The sequence below is a fragment of the Eschrichtius robustus genome, chromosome 17 (genome assembly GCF_028021215.1).
Source record: "Eschrichtius robustus isolate mEscRob2 chromosome 17, mEscRob2.pri, whole genome shotgun sequence".
NCBI classification, from domain to species: Eukaryota; Metazoa; Chordata; class Mammalia; order Artiodactyla; family Eschrichtiidae; genus Eschrichtius; species Eschrichtius robustus.
The window spans coordinates 82,409,322-82,428,381 of NC_090840.1; the positions used below are offsets into that span (position 1 = coordinate 82,409,322).

Genomic DNA, 19,060 nt, shown 5'->3' on the forward strand with positions numbered 1-19,060 from the left:
ACCAATCGCATCCAAACCAATTTACCCTCCATTAAAAAGTCCAAATGACCAAAGCTGAGCGTGTCCCAGTGGAACGTATGAATAGACATAAACAAGAAGAGGGTTGGAGGGCGTCTCTAACCCCGAGAGCCTCAAGGCCACCTTTCTGGAAAAGCCTCCCCCACCCCCAGGGCTGCAGGGTGAAGGAAGGGCCAGTGGGCCAGTGGGGCAGAGCCCAGGCAGCTCTCTGACTTAGAGGAAGATGCTTGGCTGGAGAAGGGTCTTTGAGTTCTGTAGTTGATGTGACCGGCCTGGGTTCCCATCCCAGCTGAGCCCTAGCTGACACAGAGGAATTATCACCCTACTTTCCGAGATGCCCTGGGGTCAAAACTCTCACAGTGGCTGGTGGGGAGAAAGTGGACCAGAGAACTGAGGCAGGGATGCTCAAGGCACAGTCAGAAGGGGGCAACGTTGCCTGAATGTCTTATTTTAGATTTTTTTTTGACCGGAATTGTCTATTATTACATATTTCTCTAGGGGAAAAGAAAAGCAGGCCAGATTGTTCGGAAGCTTGAACGTGATTCTGCTGTGGCCCTGACAATTCTGCCAAATCAATAAAACGGGCTTCATGGTCTCGCTGAGTCCTCTGCATCCTGGAAATGAGTTTCTCAAATAAAAACTGCACTTCTGAAAAATCCAGGAGAGCAGCAGGCCTGAATGGCTTACCCACCAAAGCTCTTTCCATTCCAGGATCTCTATTTATAGATCACAGGTCTGTCCAGAACAAAGCCCTCAGCCTTCAGCCCGAGAGAGGGGGATGGGAGTTGAGAAAGGTCGATAGCAGGACCTTGGAGGGGAAGAGCGTGCAAACTTGGGAGAACAAGGTGACAGCACCATGCCGGAGAGGGGCACCAGGGCCCCCTGGGGGGTCGTGGCCACTCCTCAGGTTCCCCTCGGGCCAGGCTGGTGTGAGGTGTGGACCTGGTCAGAGCCAGGACGCAGGGCCCAGACTGAGGTCAGGTCTTGACTCCACCGCCCTCCATTCACGCAGCCCTGGGAAAGCGGCTTGGCCTTTCTGTGCCTCAGTTTCCTCCTTTATAAACTGGGGGTGTTGCTGATAACATGACCCCTCTCCGGTTGTCACGAGTGTCACCTAAGTCACTACACGTGCAGTGCTTCCCACGATCCTGGTGCACAGCGGGCCCCGACCCCCGCGGGCAGGCTCCTGAAGGCTGACTGTATTCATTACTCTCCACCATTTCACAGAACAGACTCGAGCATCCACCGATTTCGGTAGCCGTGAGGGCTCCTGGTACCACCTGCCCGCGGATTCGGCTTGTGTCAGCATCACACAAGGGAGGCGGCAAGGGAGGCACAAGGAGGTCGGATAAGATGCTCAGAACCACACACCGCGTAGAACCAGGACTGAAGCCAGGCCACCACTCTGACTCCAAGGAGTTGCCCTCTCCACTGAACTGCAGGCGACGCACATCAACGACAGAGGGAGGTTCTGCGACTCATGGACCGGATGACCAGGACAACAGCAGAAGCTCCTACCTGTGCACCTCGGTCACCTTTCGGTCCCGGGAGTCCCAGTTCCCCTTTCTCTCCCTACAGAGAAAGATAAAATTAGGAAACATTAGCACTCACCTGAGGGTAATGGCCACCTCTTCCAGGTGAGAGCAAGGGGACCTTGGGAAAAGTATTGTTTCTTTCTTTCCAACCTGCCCCGCCGTGGTGAAGACCAAGTTCAAGGGACAGCCTGTCAGTTGCGTGTGAAGCACCGAATTCCGCACCTGACAGATAACAGCCCCAACCGTTCCCATAAATTTCATCTGAAGCTTCTCCACCCTTTCCAGAGAGATCCCGCAGCCACTGTCCTTTTGTTCCAGCCCACGGACTACAGCGGCCCGATCCCCTTCCTCTTCTCTTCCATAAACACTGAGGAAATACGCTCTAATCCCAGCCTGAATCACCACCCATCCCCCAAGGGTCGAAGACTGCAAAGGGGGCTTCCCTCCTCGGGCACAGGCACGTGGCCCTGTGGGAAGACACTGCCGCCACTCACCTGTTCTCCTTTCTCTCCCCTCACGCCTGGGAGCCCTGCCTCTCCCTGTGGAAAGAACACAGCGTCCCCGTTCAGTGGGGTCTCAGCAAGGGGGCTCTCCCGTGGTCCAGGGTGAGGGAACTGTGCTCTCTACTGCCTGCCGTCCAGCCCCCCAGACACCTCAGCTTAGTGGGGGTAACGTGGAAAGCAAGTTCTAGAGAGTCTGCTCATGGGGAGTCCCCACGTGGTCCGCACTTTGCTACTCTCTCTCCCGGGAACCCTTGTTTTGCCTCTCTTGCTGTCTGACTCCTCATTCCTCTGGATCAGCCACGATGTCACCTCCTGGCCACCTCTCCCGACATTCCCCAAGTCTGAGCGAGAGGACTCCTCTGCCCCGCCTCACCTGCACGGCACCACTCGCTGCACCTGTTCAACTGCTCTTGGCCAGTGGTGGTGACCCCAGTACCCACCACAGCGACCGGTGCGTAGGACATGCCGACCGTCACGGGGTAAGTAAATGAGTGCACGACGGGAATGTTGTGAGCTCCAGGGAGACAACTGACTGACACAAGGCGTAGCGCATACTAACAAACGAACGCACTGCATGAATGGAGGTAGAACAGACCTTGTCTCCAGGTCGGCCGGCCAGGCCCTGCTCCCCAGCTCCCTGGAGATAAAATAACAGACACCCCATCATTTTCCACTCGCATTACAGAGGTGGCTGTCGTCCCAGCTGGTCCCACACCCCCAGAGCCCCGTCAGCCACAACCCTTGACTCTCACACGAGCAGCACAAGCGTCACAGGCTCTGAAGACCCGAGTGGTTAGCATTTCTGCAGAGAGGGCGTCCACACTCCCGCACACTGTCTTTTGCTTCCCTCAAAAGAAACAGCTTGTGGAGTTGCCCTGACAGCATTTCAACAGGTTGAATCCACTCGTCCTGAATCTATAAACACTCACAGTTCAAAACAACGAGGAGCCGAAATCTGTGAGTCCCAGAGCACCCCCAGCTCTGAGTTCTGTGGCCCTTCAGGGAAACCCAGACCCCAGGCCGGCTCCAGTGATGGAGAAGCCGTTGATGAACCTGTCCGAGCTGACGGGCCGTTCCGAGGCTGTCGTGCAGACTCACTGGTAAACAGAGGCGCCCGAGGAGGAGCCCGTGGGCAGGTGCGAGGTCTATTTCCCTCACGCATGGTGTGTTACAACGAAGGCCAGTCTTGGGTGAAATGCTGTTAAACATGCAAACTTATATCGAAAGCAAGCCCCCAGCAGGGATACACTGGTTCCAGTAGCTTGGATGAAGTTTCGTTCCCGACGAGCATTTTGTGGTCACGTTAAAGGAGGAGGGTGCAGGACCAGAGAGGCCTGTTCCCTGACTCCACGGCACCAGGCCGCTGTGCTTACCAGGTCCTGTAAGTCACTGGTGTGAAGAGGCGGCTGTTGGGTGGGTGGGTGGAGGGCCTGCAACTTCTAACCAGCCATGTGTCTTAAGAAACACTATCTTCTTGAATGACAGTGTCTTCCTAACATTATTATGGTACTCAGCGAAACCTTTATGTAGGTTTCCATAAGGAAATGTGGTTTTCTGGTAAGTAGACGGACACATGAACGAATGAACGAATGAATGAACGGGTATGTACACACATAAAGATTTTCCCTGCAGCTATGCCAGATTCCACTGGTAGTGAAGGCTGTACCACGTATCAAAGAGGAAAAATAAAGAAAAGAAAGCAAAGAAACTAAAAGCACTGTTTAGCATTAAGCACACATTCTATCCTGTAGCTCTGGTGCCACCGGGGTAACTGGTGTCTGGAGTCAGTGCAAATAGAAATTCTAGACGCACTCCAGTTTTCCCATCGATTCCCAGTGTTTACAAGCACAATTAGTAAGAACTGCTCTAACCGGAATTGTGCAAATACTTGCTATAGAAATTGTCACTTTAAATCTGCTAGGACGGTCACACCTTTGCAGTGGGAAAGGCGCTGGGGGGCTGAGTTTGGGTAGAAAGCGTTTTGAAGGCCATCTGAAGTGCTTCCTGAATCCTAAGCCAAAGCACAGCCCATGGAGAGCCGGGCAGCATCCGGAATTCTTGACACGAGCCAAAGAGGTGATGCATCCGCTCAACCCACAACCAGTCCTTTCTCTGGGCAGACTCAAGATCCGCCGTCCAGGACGTAGCCATAATCTTCTTCGAAGATATTTGTCTTTAGCTGGCATGTTGTCAAGATAAAGTAACTAGGACTCCGGCCAGGTCTTCTTTGAAGCTACAAAGTATGCTCTACAAGCATCATAACCGCAGAAATTCACAATTTTGAACTTTCTAGAGAAATTTTTTTAAAGTATCGCACTAGAAATCGTACAAAAATGACACGTGAGCTGTAGTAACAGACCTCTCTGAACCTTTCAGCCATGAGGGGTGAACATAAATACAAAACATGGAGAAGGAAAGACGAAAGAAACCCCCGAGGGCACCTCAGTTTCACCCCAATACTTCTGACTGATCACCTTCATCCACAGAATCGTGCACAGGGAACTCGACGGGAACAGATTCTTCTGAAGACTATTGAACAGAACGTGGAAATTCACACGGTGTAAGCCCAGAAGGGTGTGGCAACTCAGAGGTTTGAGGAAACACAGCTCTGAGGTACGGGTGACTCCATAAAACCCACGGAGTCCAAAAAGGAGAGTAACAGGGAGCGATGCAAAAGCCGCAAGTTATTCTGGGAAATGTCTGAATTTCAGCCAATCACTCAGACCCTAGAAGGTGGCCGTGCTGCTTATAAGACCACGTGATTCACCCCTAACCGGCACCTCAGGGCAGGGCATGCATGTTTGGTCCATGCTGTGACAAAACACAGCAAGTCACACATCATTACATTTCAGTCACTGGGGATCATTATACATGTTTTTTTAAAGCACGAACGTTGAGTCTTAAAACACGAAGGGCCGCTGTGCTCACAGGTGGCAGGGGCGGCTCGCTGTGTGCCGATGGGGGCAGGGGCCAATAATCAGAATCTGGGGTCCAGGGCGGGCGGGAGGCTCCTGGTGGGCACTCTTTGCACACTGAGTCCTGCCGGCGGGCGTCCTTGAGACAGCTGCGGTGCATTATAACCTGTGGTTTCCATCTGGTCTGAGGAACGCTCGCTCCTTGAAAAAGCGAGGCAGCAGGGAACCCAGGGTCCCGGGATTTGCCAATCGGCCCTTCACTGGCCAGCGAGGTGAGTCCAGGCCACAGCTGTGCCCTCACTGGGAGGTTTGTGACCCACCCTCCGTCCAGTGAGCCCTCGCCGAGAGCCCACCAGGTGCCTGCCCGTGGGCCGGGGGTGGGAGCTGGTGGCCGCGAGCGGGTCACCGCCTTAGCTAGTGCTTAACCCAGTAGACTCGCAGGCCCTGTGACGGGAGGGAGAGGGCTCCCCACGCGCTCTCCTGTGTGGACACATGCCTCTCCGGAAGCAAGGCGCTGTGCACACGCACACACCGTGTACACACCCACACCACACACGCACACACACCCCATATACATACAGATATGCACACACGCCACACCACATATACATACAGATACACACACGCCACACCACATATATACATACAGATACACACACACGCACATACATACACACGCACGCAGAGTCCAGCCCTCTCTCTTCTGTACCCACTGCACTCGGAGCCCAGGCCACATCTGAGATGCTGAACTCTACAGATGAGCCCAGCCGAGTTTCCTTGCTTCTGTAGGGGTCAGGGGTCAGGGAGCATCGGAGGGAGGGAAAAGCTTAGGGGACAGGAGAGAGAGAGGAGGGGGTATTGACCCCCTCGCCTCTTCCCTCCCAGGACGAGCCAGACAGCGATGCTGGCCTTCTTCCCAAGGCTCCCGCTCTCTAGGGGGCTCCCTCCTCCAGCTGCACGGCTCCCGGGCTCCAGGAACGCACTGTCCCCTTTGCTCCTCTGCCCCAGGGGTGGCATCTGTTGTCGCCAGTCCAGGGTGTGCCACCACGGACCCCCTGACCCCGCCCTCAGCCTTTCAAACAGCCCCTCTGCAAGGACCCCGGCTGTTTCCTGCCACACCCCAGCTCATACAGACGCTGGGCCCTGACAGCTGAGGTTCACACACAGCCCCATACACACCGTTTAGAATGACAGACGTGATGGGGAAGGAGTCCCTACCCGCGGGCCAGGCTGTCCGGGCAAACCGTCCGCCCCTCTGTCTCCCCGGTCTCCCTGTAAGGAACACAAACAGGAGTAAACAGGAGGGGCTGGGCTTGGAGGAAACAGCCTCAGGACTAGGTCCAGGCTGGAAGGAAGAGAACTGCTGGGACTTAAGTGTTACTGAACCTCTTCAATTCTGTGTGACCAGAAACAGCAGCTCAAACCACCTCCTAGATGCCATATTCAACGGCTCTGCTTTTGATCTATAAAGACATGAGTGAATGGAAATGAGGGATGTAGAGTAGGGAAGATATTGCCTAAGTGTTTTTGAGACTACAAAATACTTGGTTAGCCCTTACCTTTTGTCTTGAAAGATGAGAGAGGAGGATGGAGAATATTTACATAAAATACCCATAAAATTAAGTTGAATCCATACTTATTCTATGTCTTGTCATGAAAAAGTTAAGCTTCTAAGTCTGCTTATGGAAAAGGATGATGAATTTTCCTATAATATCCAAAAGTTGCCTTTCGAGGGCTGTTGACATTCACCCTTGAGCTCAATGTCTGTTATGAAAAGGTGAAGTTCACTTGTTAAAAGTTTGACTGTATGGTTTTTTAATTGTCCATCTGAAGTGGGTAAACTGTGAACTTGCTTCCCAATTTTATGATAGTTAACCTCTGACTCTTTTCTTAATGATCTTACTGTAATGAGCCCCACCAGAGTATTTTTTAAACTGAAGTCTCTTAATATGTAAGAGTATCTGAAAGGTTCTTCTCCTCGCAAATAAAATACATACATATTTCTAACAGAATAATTTTAAAGTCCTAGGCCTCCAAATCCTTCCCCAGTTACCTAAGTAGGAATAAGGGGCTCGCCCATATCTGACCTTGGAAATTCAAACATTTCTGAGCCTGGCATGACTCGGAATCCAAACGTGACCCAAGGCCCAGGCAACCAACAATCAAAAATCTCTTTGGCTTCTGCGTTTTGGGTTCCCAAACTCACACCAACCTTGGGTCCTGGCAGGCCTGGGGGTCCGTTCAGCCCATCCTTTCCAGGAGGTCCCTGGGCCAAGAGGGGAAAAAAGAGACCAACGTGAAAGGCACGGTTAGGGAAGCGCTGCACTGAGCTGCTGCCAGCCAGGAGTGGCTTCTGCAGCCAGAAGCTGGTCGGCACGGTGGGCGAGACACGCAGGGCTGGTCCTGTGTTCCAGCTCTCCGGCGGCGCTCTCGCTGCTGTAAAGTGTTTGTGGGTGAAACTGTGTGGACCACGTGTTCAGGAACGTCTGTGGGTGACAGTTAACCACGCGTTCCAGGTTTGGACCCGTTCGCCTGAGAGTGGACGTCATGGCCCTGAACTTAACGTCGAGAGCCTTAGGCCTGGTACCTGGAGCTCAACAGGGCCGAGTGTGCTGGCATCCAGCAATCATGTCCCCTCATCGACAGCCACCAATGGATCTGTGGTCCAGTGACAAGGGGACAACCGCCGTGCGCTGCACAGTCGGATTTCCCTCTGTCACCCTTTCTCCAGCGTCCTGACCCCCGCCAGCTCTGTGGGTCGCACAGGCTTTCTGTATCCACAGCCTTCCCCTCCTCTGCTGGCCCCATCAGAGAACCTGCAGTAAGGAAATCCCTTCCGGACGAGCAGAAGCCTCCTGAGGGCCGTCACCAGGCCGGTGACGGCCCATCACGGTCACCTGGTATCGGAAGCTCAAGGCCACCCCTACCACCCTGCCCTGAAGAGCTACAGGCCAAAACGGCAGGAGACACCCAGCTTCAATCTGTACCCGCTTCCTTGCGTGGAGACATTAAGGTTCAATGAGCTCTACCCTCAGGACTTAGAAGGAATGAGAAGGCCCAGATCCCTAGGATCTTTTTGGTTGGGAAAGAAGAAACACAATCAGCATAGTGACGGGAAGAGCTCTGCCACATCCTGGACCATGCCTCACGTCTCCTCCTCCATCACTTCTGTGACCCTCTGTCAGTGTCCCTACAGACGGGAAGCCACACTTTAAACAGCAAAGGACTTTCGAATGTCCCTTTGAGTTACAAGAGCACAGGCGGTGGCCTAGGGAGAGGGTACTCCAGTCTGCGTTCCAGCTGGGGCCACGGGGGAGCGGCCCCAGGAGACAGAGCACACACGTGACAGGCGCCACGGAAGGAAGGAGGCAGGCTGGGTACCAGGGCCTTGGTCCCCGCCGACAGGGAGGAGGGGCATGGAGTGTCACCCGCTGGAAAGCGGCCCAGGTGGCAGCTGAAAGGGCCCGGCCACAGAGGATGGGAGAGACGGGACAGTGCGGGGAGGGACGCTCCGGTCACTCACCGCCTGCCCAGGGGGCCCGGGTTTTCCTGGGAAGCCGATCTCTCCAGGCAAACCCTGAAAAGGGAACCAGAGGGGAACCTTCAGTCTGACCTCTTCCGAGCATCAGCTCCCTTCTCCCAGCACCTTTCCTGGCAGGAGCCCAGGTCTCCAGCTCTGACAAGGGCACCCAGGGGTGGATACCCCTCGGGGGCATCTGGCTGTCCTTGGTGCGGGCCACGGTGAGACGTGGAATCCTCACACCTCCAAGGCTGGCCGGCGCAGGGCTCGTCTGGTCTGCAGTCGGGGCCGCCGGGCACCTTCTTCATTCCCGTCTGGCGGGATGGGTGGAAACGCCTCCCTCTGCCCCACCCAGCAGGACCCCACCCCTCCGCTCGGCCTACAGGGAACTTTCCCAGAGGGCTCCTGAAATGCGGGAGGGGAGACAAACCGCACGCTCCTGAAAGACCTCAAGAGGACGACCCCAGCCCGGCGTGCCCCTCCCCCTGCGTCTCTAGGAGCAGCCAACGATGCGCTGTGTGAGCTCAGATGCTACTTCCAATCGAAGGGGCTGCAGGGCCAGCTGCCGGTGGGGCCCTCCTTGCTCACGCCTTTGCTCTGCTCTCGGACAGAGAGCGAGCACGTGGCTCTGCACCACGATGTCCCTGGCTCCCGGGGCCACGAACCCTCCATCTGAGTGCCCTGGGGAGGGAAAATCAAAACCAATCTCACCGGGGGGCCTCCGGGTCCAGGGGGGCCTGGGACACCAGGTGGTCCCGGGGGGCCCTGCAGAGAAAGAGCACAGCCTGGGTTACAAACGCACGTGGAGCGGCCTCCTGGTGACACTGTCCTCTGAGAGCGGAGAGGGATGGGGACCAGCGAGGGGGGGCGCTGCCGCTTTACGTGAAATACTGTATGTTTTCAACAAAAAGCAACAAGAGCAAAAAGAAAAGGTCTGAAGTAAAATTTGCAAAATGGTAACGTGTACCACCTGGGCGGTGGGATAATATAACTGTCTGTTATATTACCTATGCCAACATATATTTAAAACATTTGAGCATGTAAAATAAATACGTACACGCATGAACACACATCCACACGATGGGCTAACCCGTTAACAAGAATCTTCTAGAACAGTGGTTCCCAAGCATTATTCAGCATCGAATCACCTGGGGTCAATCAAGAGATCTGTTCAAACCCTCTCTCCATTACACACGTTCTAGGAGATGCACCTCTGGCCTTTGCCTGTCCAGGTGTCTCTCCAAATACGCCCTCCCTCCCCTGTCTCCCTGCTCGGGTGGATGTCTCCACCTTTGTGAAATTTTTGGCAATTCCCCAGGCAGAATTAATCGCTCCCTCCCCCAAGCCGAAGGCCAGCGTAACAGTTCTCATCTGACCCCCGAGCCCCCGAAGGCAGAGCCCCCCTCTTGCACCCCCCCGCATCTCATCTCGCACAGCAACAAGCCCAGGGCTTGGAATAGAGCAGGTGCTCATTAAGTGTTTGAAGAAGTCAACTGCGTTGAACACAGCTGAGGAGAGCGCTGTGCATTCCGAGAGAACACCACATTGCCACTGGAGGGCGATAAATGCTAAAAAATGGCCAAGGTTGCCACCTTTGTGGACAGTTCCCTTTTCTCCCTCTGGGGGCGCTGGTGGGTCAACAAAGGGCAGAGAAAGGCGACGTTTACAAAAGAGAACTTTTCGGTGGCACCTGGACCTAGTTTTCTACGTAGCTCACTCAGTGCTGGAGGGCCTTTAGGGATAACGTCTACTTTTATTAGGAGACATCTGCTTGGAGCTGGAGCAACTGAACGGCCAGGCAGAGCTGGACAGTGGCCTGGGTGGGTACCGATGCGGGGTCCCCCTAATGGATGAGGATGGAGGTGGGGGAGGGCACCAAAGAAGGCTGGTGACCTCACCCCTATCGTGGCTCAGTCCTGCTCCACCCGCATCTGCTCCGGCTCAGCTCCGCTCACCTCCTGGCAAAGCAGGAGCCCTGCAGGTGGCACTCCCAGGACCCACCCCTCTATAAGGCATGTTCCAGGTGACCTTTTTACATCACCCTGACCTCTGAGGCTCTCACAGCAACCTCAACCCCACGGAACTCATCCAAGGCCCCTTCTCACCTCATGCAGCTCTCTCTCTCTGACAGCAAATGGGACACACTTAGCTTTCGTCCCTCCTTACGTTCCCCGTGATGCTGATGGCCCCTGGAATGCGCTGGCCACTTTTAAAGTGATCATTCCAGGAAGCTGGCCTCCTGACCTGCTCATTACTCTGACCTTGTTTCCCCTTCCTCCTCCGTCTCCTGCAAACGTCCCTGCGGGCTGCTGCTGTTTGCTTGTTTCACTCTCACAGCACATCAGGGGAGACGGATCTTTAGGGATCCTCTAATGGAAATGAAACCTCCTTGTTTAACAATAAAGAAAACTGAGGCTCAGAGAGGGTAAGGGCCCCATCTGAGGTCACACAGCCATCGTCTCCAGTGGATCCTGAGCAGTCCAGCTGCTGCAGAACCACCTGGAAAGCTCGTCGTAAATACAGGTAAACAGGCCCCTTGACTGGACTCGAAGGCACAGGTCTGGGACAAATTTGAGGGGCCAGTGACTTCGGAACACTCCCCAGGTACCTGTGGAGAGCAGCCAGGTCCGGGAATTACCTGCCTGGACCAACCCCATGCAGCACCCTAACTACCATCCTCTCTGCTGGTAATACTACAAGCCCAGGGTTCCAGCAGGGACCCCTGAAAGGAGGGAGCAGGAAACACAGATGTAGGAGAAGGCCGAGGGGGCGGCACCCTCCATTTAGGGTTCACTCTGCCCTGAGCTACGTGCATTTCACCTCATCTTAATCCTCACGCTAATCCTTTCAGGCTGGCCCTGTTCATCCCGTTTTGAAGATGAGGAACTGGAACCTGGAGGAAAGCGAACCGGCGTTAGACACGGTGGCATCCAGCACAATGTCCCTGGTCCTTCAGCCCCTCCTCCCTTGTGAAGTGTCTGCCAAGCTCCCCGCCCGTCACAGCCAATCCACCCTTAAACAGCCCGACCTCTTGAAAGACTGTCTGCGCATTAAATGAACTTGGGGCTTTCAAGCCCAGCTCTGTGATCTCCGCGAGTCCACCACCTTCGTAGGACCACAGCACCTGGGTCGTTTCTCTGCATGCGGTACGGGTTAATAACGATCTGCCTGTTTGATGCTACCAGCTCAGGACCGAGAGCAGAATCCCACACGCTCATCAAATAACCACCGCAAGGGCCTTACAAAGAGGAGGAGCTGGAGGGGGCGGGACAGCCGCTCCAGACGCGGCCGCACTAGGGGCCGGCCAGTGGCCTGCGGCTTCCTTTCCAGCCGGTCGGGGGCGCCCTGCAAGTCCCAGCGGGAAATGTTGGGGTGAGGGGTGGACAGCAGTCAGGACTCAATTCCAGCCAGCCTGCCCTGTGGACGCTGCCCCGGGGCCACACGGTGCCGTGTGACGGCCACACAGGGACACGGAGCGGCCGCCTCCCAGGAAGGCTGCGTCCAGCCCCGCCAGGTCAGAGGGGACTCAGCTCCAGCGAAACTCCGTGTGTTTCTGATACCACCGCCTCTGCCAGCCGGGGGCAGGGAGTGCTGGGAGGATGTTGGGTGCACAGGCCCATCAGCCATCTGCACCTGGCGCCCTCAGCCGGGAGGGGGCAAACGTGACTTTTAGGGTGCCTGCCACACGCTTGGCCTTCTCCGAGGTCTCCACACACGGGGCGCCATGACCTCGGTGGTCCCCGACTCCTTGGCTGTGAGCCCCGGCGCTCAGGGTCCACACGCTGCCGCAGCCGATGGTCAAGGCCGCGAGTGAAACCCCAGGTCTGCTGCCTCCTATCCACGTGGCGAGCTCCTGGCCTTGCGGAGGTCCACTTCCCCGGGCTCTGCAACGGGGGTAGGAATCCTACAGCCCCAAGACTGAACATGATGATGCAGCAGGACAGGAGGTCCGGGCCTGGTCGCTGAGGGAACAGAGCAGTGGGGTGCATGCCCCATGAGGTGCACCCCAATTGTCCCAGGCTACGTGGCAGCCTCCGTCCTCTCACGGCCTGCATGTGAGAATGTTCTAGAGAATGTTCCCCCTCCCCCAGGAGGCCTCAGAGGCAAGGAAACCTCGCATCTGTCACCACCAGCCAAAGTGCAGCGTGTTCATGAGTGAGAAGCATCATGGAGTCTGGGGGCACAGGAGCCCCGGGTGGAAGATGAGGTGTGGGTGGGTGACGGGATGCTGGCAGCGCCCGCTGATGCCACGGAGGGGAGCGGGGAGCGAGCAGGCAGAAGCTTCGGTCCTTACATCAGAGGCCTCTGCAAAGTTCTGGGGCCTCTGGAGAAGCAGCTCCTGGAGACCAGGATGGCAGGGGTGAAGGTCCTCCCTCCAGTCTACACGTATCGGGCACCGTCCGTGTTCCCTCCGGATCTCCAGGTGACCCAGCCCTCCCTTCCAGAAGACTGCAGTCTTGCAGAGTAAATACAATGCAAGCCCGTGACCTCCTGGGAAAGCCGTAGGCTTGGCATCAAAGGCAGATGGTTAAATTCCGAGCAGCTGTTTGACTCGAGGCAAAGTATCTGGTTTATCCAAAGCCTGGTTTCTAAACATACAGAGTAGTAGGTACAATAATACTTTCTTTTCATAGTTTTTGTAGCAAACCCCTGGGTCCTGGCACATGGAAGAACTCATGAGATATTTGTTGAATCTAATTAAAAATATAGAAAATGACAACAAAGAAGAAAGATGCTCTAAATGCACAGAAATCAAGTGAAGACATAGTGGGGAAATCGCGGATGCATCTCAGAGGGTAGGGTGAGTTTGGTCTTGAAGGGCAAAGTGGGGCCTTGGCAAACGAACTGGGGTCGAAGAGGGCGGGCACCACATGTGGACGGAGCAGGATAAACGGGAGCAGGCAGCTTGGCATGACTGGGGTGCCCAGTAAGAACAGGAAGCAGAGGTCCCTAAAACTAGGCAGCAAGTCGGGTCTGGAAAGTCCGGCTTTGTCTTCGAGGCAGCTCAAAATAACAGAGGTGTTCTAGAAGACAGACACAGTCAGATCTGTGCTTAGGAAGCTATTCTGCTGTCCTTAGGATCACTAGGGAGAAGGAATCCTGGAAGAGACAGACCAGGAGACAGTGAAACCAGGGCGCAGGCAAGACGCCAGTGAGGCTGGGCCCCGTGTAAGTGGGCGGCGGGGAGGGATGCAGACCAGGGGATGGTCTGCACGGCAGTTCAGCGGTGACAGGTGAGCATCTGGCGGGGGTTGGATGCTACCTGAGACACTAAAAGGAGGAGAGGCTTTTCCAGGAAATCGACTCTGCAGGGGAAGGAAGAGATGTGGGGTTGGGGTTGGGGGGACGGGTTAGTCTGGGATGTGAGTTACAGGCCCTTCAGAGCCTCAACTAGAGAGAGATTCCCATGGGGTAGCTGGGGGCGTGAAGAGAGTGCCGGAACCCAGTGACGCCACTGGTGGAAGGCTCTGGTGAGGCGTTTACATCTCCTGGATCCAAGCGCACTCCACACAGAGCTGAGCATAACATCAGCTGTCCTGGATGGTGCATATGGCACTTCAGAATCTTCCAGTGGCCTTGGGGACCTTACCAGTGACGGGTAACAACTACTGTTAAGACTGAACTAATCCCCCCGCCCAGACTTCTGGTTGACTTTAATTAGTACCCTCACTTTATCTTCTCTTTCTCCTGAAAATAAGTTAAACAAAACCCCAAACAGAAAGGCCATATGAGTCACTTAGTTCTAAGTTTCCAAATGAAACTAGATGGCTCGTTACTAAATCAAAGCAATTTATGAATTTTCTATTTTGTTCTGCACATACTGGCGTTGGGATTTTTAGGCACAAAGAAGCTGCCTTCCTCCCACCAAAAACAAAACAAAACAAAAACAAAAACAAAACCCTGCTTGCTACAAGCTTCACTATTCACAACAGCCATGACACGGAAACAACCTAAATGTCCATCAACAGATGAATGGATAATGAAGATGTGGTACATACATACAGTGGAATATTAGTCATAAAAAAGAATGAAATAATACCATTTGCAGCAACATGGATGGACCTAGAAATTATCATACTAAATGAAGTAAGTCAGACAAAGACAAATATATGATATCACTTACATGTGGAATCTAAAAAAAAATGATACGAATGAACTTATTTACAAAACAGAAACAGACTCACAGACATGGAAAACAGAAGTGTAGTTGCCAAGGTGGGGGGAGGATGCAGTGGGAGTTTGGGGTGAGCAGATGCAAACTATTATGTATAGGATGGATAAACAACAAGGTCCTACTGCAGAGCACAGGGAGCTATAGTCAGTAGCCTGGGATAAACCATAATGGAAAAGAATATGAAAAAGAATGTGTATACACATAACTGAGTGACTCTGCTGTACAGCAGAAATTAACACAACATTGTGAATCAACTATACTTCAATCAAATAAAATTTTTTAAAAAGCTGCTTGAAAGCCAAAGACTCTCTGCACTATTATGCCTCTTTCATAGGTGAGGATATTAGGGTTTCAGGAAAGAAACGTGGCTAAAGGAAAGTCAAGTCTGAAAGGCAAGTCTCCGTGTGGCCAGGGACTCTCCGAGGAGCCGGAGGCAAGTCACCCTCCCCTCGTCACTGATGTGGATGTTGTGCGCGGACCAGGCGGAAACCAGGGTTCCAGGGACTGGCGTTCGGAGGCACGTCCTGTGTGCGTGTTTTGAGGGAGACTCTCCCGAGCTCCCACCTTTATGTCAACCAGGGGAGCTTTGCATTTGTCTAGTTCATACGTGTGGCTTTTATTTTTAAAGAGCAGCTGTAAAAATTGGACAAACTGACTGCTAAATTTTCTCCCAAGCTTTAGGGATAAAGTATGAAGAGTGGGAAATAACATCAAAAAACAGAAACAGGGAGCGTCTAGCATTTTCCCACTGGATTTTAAGGCCCAGGAGGGCAGAGACCGTGTCTGGTTTCGTTCACCATTTTATTCCCAGGGCACAGGGACGATGTTCAATCACCGTTTACCGAGGGAAGAGTATTAGGAGCGGAGGCAGAAACGAGGAGGAGGGAGATGGCGGGGGGCAGGGGGGATCCTCAAGTCCTGGGCCACTGCCCGCTCTGGGCAGGGCGCTCCCACAAGCCAGGATGCAGGGTGTGGCTTGTCGGGCCCTGGAGGCGTTCGAAGCTGGTGAGGGGGCTGGGATGACAGAGAGCACAAGTGTGGAAGCAAGCGACGGCACAACTTTGGGGACCGGAAGTCCTAGGGATGAGGTCACCGTGACTGTAACTGAGGGGCCGTCCTAGCTGGGGCTGGTCAAGGCAGGCCCCGCAGAAGGGGCCACGCTGAAGCTGAGAACTGAGTGGCCAGGGAGTCCAGGGAAGGGAGAACAGTGGGTTCAGGGGCCTGAGACTGGACGGACCGCCGTGCGTTGGCAGGAGTGACGGGGTCAGTGTGAAGGAGTGAAGTGAGCAGGGGCCGGGGACAGGGCCCCGGGGAAGGTGGTGGGGTGCTGCGGTGGGAGGGGGCAGCTGGGAGGCGGGTGCGCTGCTTCAGGGCTGGGGGCCAGGATGGCTGGGACCTGGGCTTCAGAATCGGGACAGCGAGAGCCAGTCTGACTTGTAGGAGAAGTGCACGAGACTTCACGGCAGGTCGGGTGTGTGGAGCAAAGGGGCGAGGACGACCCTGAAGGATTCGATAGGTGATTGGGCCCTTTGCCGAGGCGGGGACACTGCTGGGGGTAGTGCACCTGGACAGGGTGGGCACCAGCCGTCCTGCTGAAGAAGGCTGAGTGCTCGATGCGAGTGTCTGAGGCACCAGGTGGAGCTGCCCAGGGGCTGGAGCTCGGGGAAGGGCTGCTGCAGAATTAAACGCAGACGGGAGAGAGTGATAAAAAAGGAGGGGTGGCCTCGTGTGGCTGGATTAACGAAGGTGTGTGTGACACCAGCTCAGCCCATGGGAGGTTTTCACCCTCTTCTCTTTTTATCATCAATAAAAATACCTAAATAACCCATTCATCTAATTATGAAAGAGAGTGACAAATGAGCCAATAGATCTAAATGTTAACAACAAAATAACTGCTTTAATTATTACTAATAAAAAAACTAAGTAATGACTCTATCAATTAACCAATAAGTCTAACTATTATTAATAGAACGTTTGATCCTTCTTAATACGATGGTGACTAAACAGCTACTTAATGTGCTCAGTGATTACAGTGATGATGTATAAATAACCAATTAACCCAATTATCATTATTAATAACGGAATGGCAAATAACTATTCCTAATAACCACCAAGTTCCAACTGGAGCAGATTTATAAAACTGGATGGAATTTGAAGATGAATGAAAATTACTTGCATAAATTAGCATGGCAATCGCACTCCCTGCATGACTTGGTAATGTCGGCTTTTTTCGGAAGTTGTTCCTAATTGTGAGTCCTCATCTCAGTATGTAACTCCAGGGGCACAATGACTGCCCCCCTCAGGAGGGTTCCTGTGTAGAGGCCCAGGACCTCGAACCCACTCCGCCTTCTGGGGTTGGCCCCTTCCCTGGCTGTGTTCCCACCAACTCAAGAGGCTTCCTGCCATCCTGACTGCAGCACTGTCTTTGCATAAACAGTTGCCCAGACCAGACACAGATTTCCACTTTTCCTAAGAGGCTGCCAGGATACAGAAGCCACCACGTGGAACGTGTATACTGAGTCTAAAACATTCCAGCGGGTGAGAATTTCCATCTTGAAAAAGAGGCACCAAAAGCATCTTCTAGAATGCCAGCCGTCCTGGGGCTTGGCTCACTCTGAGGCTGCAGTGCTGGCTCTTCCCCTTACAAGCAAAGCTAATTAAACTCTGAGCTCAATTTCTTTAGATTGTAAATGGGCTAAGCATTGCTTTCTCACAGGTGGTTATTACAGGTGGTTAAATACACGATTATAGACGAACACCAAGGAGAGTGTTTGACAGGAGCAGAAACTAAACATATATGCCCTCTGCCCTCTTCTCATCAGAGCAGGAAACCATGTGACTTAAGTTTCTGCTGCAACAGAGCCAACCTTGATTTTCCAGATCAGCGTAGGGACCCTCCTCTGGGCCCGAGAGAGGCTGACGACCTCTCCCCCAGAACCAGAGCTCTGATTACCCCTCTCCCAGGACTCAGCTCAGAGGACTGTCAGACTCTTGGCTCCTCTAGGCACGGACAGTGGCTGCCAGGTTTCCCATCGCCAGAGCTGCATCTGCGCACAGTGGGTATTCAGTACATACCTGCTGAATGAGTGAACCAATGAACAAATGGACAAATGCACGGATGGCAAGCACGAGAAAACCGTGGCCAGGCCCAGGGAAGGTGAGCGTTCAGATGTGTCAGGAAGGGTGAATCACAGCAATGGGCAGTGACCCACCAGGGAGACACCGCTCTCAGTGCGGGCGTGGTGGCCTTGAGTGCGGCTCTGCGTCCCTCGGGTGGTGATCCAATGCGGGGCGCCAGGTAGGACATACTATACACTCTACGTTGGTTCTGAACCACTGAGGTCCCCGAATATATCGGGCGCCCTGTTTCTGGCAAAACCCCTGCTGTGGGAAAGCTGATCGCGTTTTCATCCACAGCACCCAGCTCAATGCCTGGCATTCAACAAAGATTTGCTGAAGGAAAATGGTTTCAAAATTAAAAAAGAAAGAAAGAAATATATTTTCCAAAGTAGTCAACAGAAAGTTATAGGGAAAAAATCTGTAACTTAAAGCGATTTGATGGAGCTGGGTTTATGGTGAATTTTTGAAACACACAAGCTTTGCTCACTGGAAAGCAAGGTCATAAAACAAATGCAAAAACACTCTTTCACTATGAACATCAAAATGCCACAGCGAATGTGGACTCTTTAGAAGACCGTGAACAATGGCTGATCTTACAGTCCCTCATCCCGGGCTGTAGCCTGACCCCAACGCGAGGGACTGAAATGAAGCCCGAGATTTGCGTGCGGGTTGCCCATCACACCTCCTATGTCAGCGTGGGAAAAGCGGGTTTTGCAAGTGCAGTGAGCAGTGTCCTCTGGGGGGTGCCTCCCCGACAATGTCAAAGGACAGTGCAGTCAACACCATGGGACTCAGGCGTGGAGGTGGAGACGGCCCGGGACAGGCGGGCGCCAGAGCCGACCATTTACCGCGGCGCAGGGGGGGCCCGTGGACGAGCCCTGAGTGATCCCACCTGCCTGCCTGCCTGCGGCCACCACACCCAGGAGGACAGGACAGCACCCCGCCCGGTGCTCTCTGTGCCTCCGGGACCCCCCATCAGCCGGGTCACATCCCCTCATCTTCTCTCCGAATCGCCCTCCCCTTTTACTTTTCTTGGTATTTGTGACAAATGATGAGGCTGAAGTTGAGAAGGTAAAGTGACTTGTCCGAGATGCCACAGCCAGAAAGGGGCCGAGGGCCACGACTCTAACCTCCTAACCTCCCCCCCAAACTGGGCTCCCCCCCAGCACACTGCCTCCCCCCAGCACACTGCTCCCCCCCAGCACACTGCCTCCCCCCAGCACACTGCTCCCCCCCAGCACACTGCTCCCCCCAGCACACTGCTCCTCCCCCCA

The 19,060-nt window shown here is 54.0% G+C and overlaps 1 protein-coding gene across 2 annotated transcripts in view; it reads right to left on the reverse strand.

Annotated features, from left to right (window-relative positions):
* Window positions 1-19,060, reverse strand: part of COL22A1 (collagen type XXII alpha 1 chain) — a 242,295-nt gene that overhangs the window by 95,461 nt on the left and 127,774 nt on the right. For both annotated transcript variants that reach the window (XM_068525749.1, XM_068525748.1), the window contains exons 23-29: window positions 9,203-9,256; window positions 8,495-8,548; window positions 7,184-7,237; window positions 6,190-6,243; window positions 2,652-2,693; window positions 2,048-2,092; window positions 1,537-1,590 (exon numbers count right to left, since the gene is read on the reverse strand). In XM_068525749.1, the coding sequence (XP_068381850.1) occupies window positions 1,537-1,590; window positions 2,048-2,092; window positions 2,652-2,693; window positions 6,190-6,243; window positions 7,184-7,237; window positions 8,495-8,548; window positions 9,203-9,256 (357 nt within the window). The remainder of the gene's footprint in view (window positions 1-1,536; window positions 1,591-2,047; window positions 2,093-2,651; window positions 2,694-6,189; window positions 6,244-7,183; window positions 7,238-8,494; window positions 8,549-9,202; window positions 9,257-19,060) is intronic.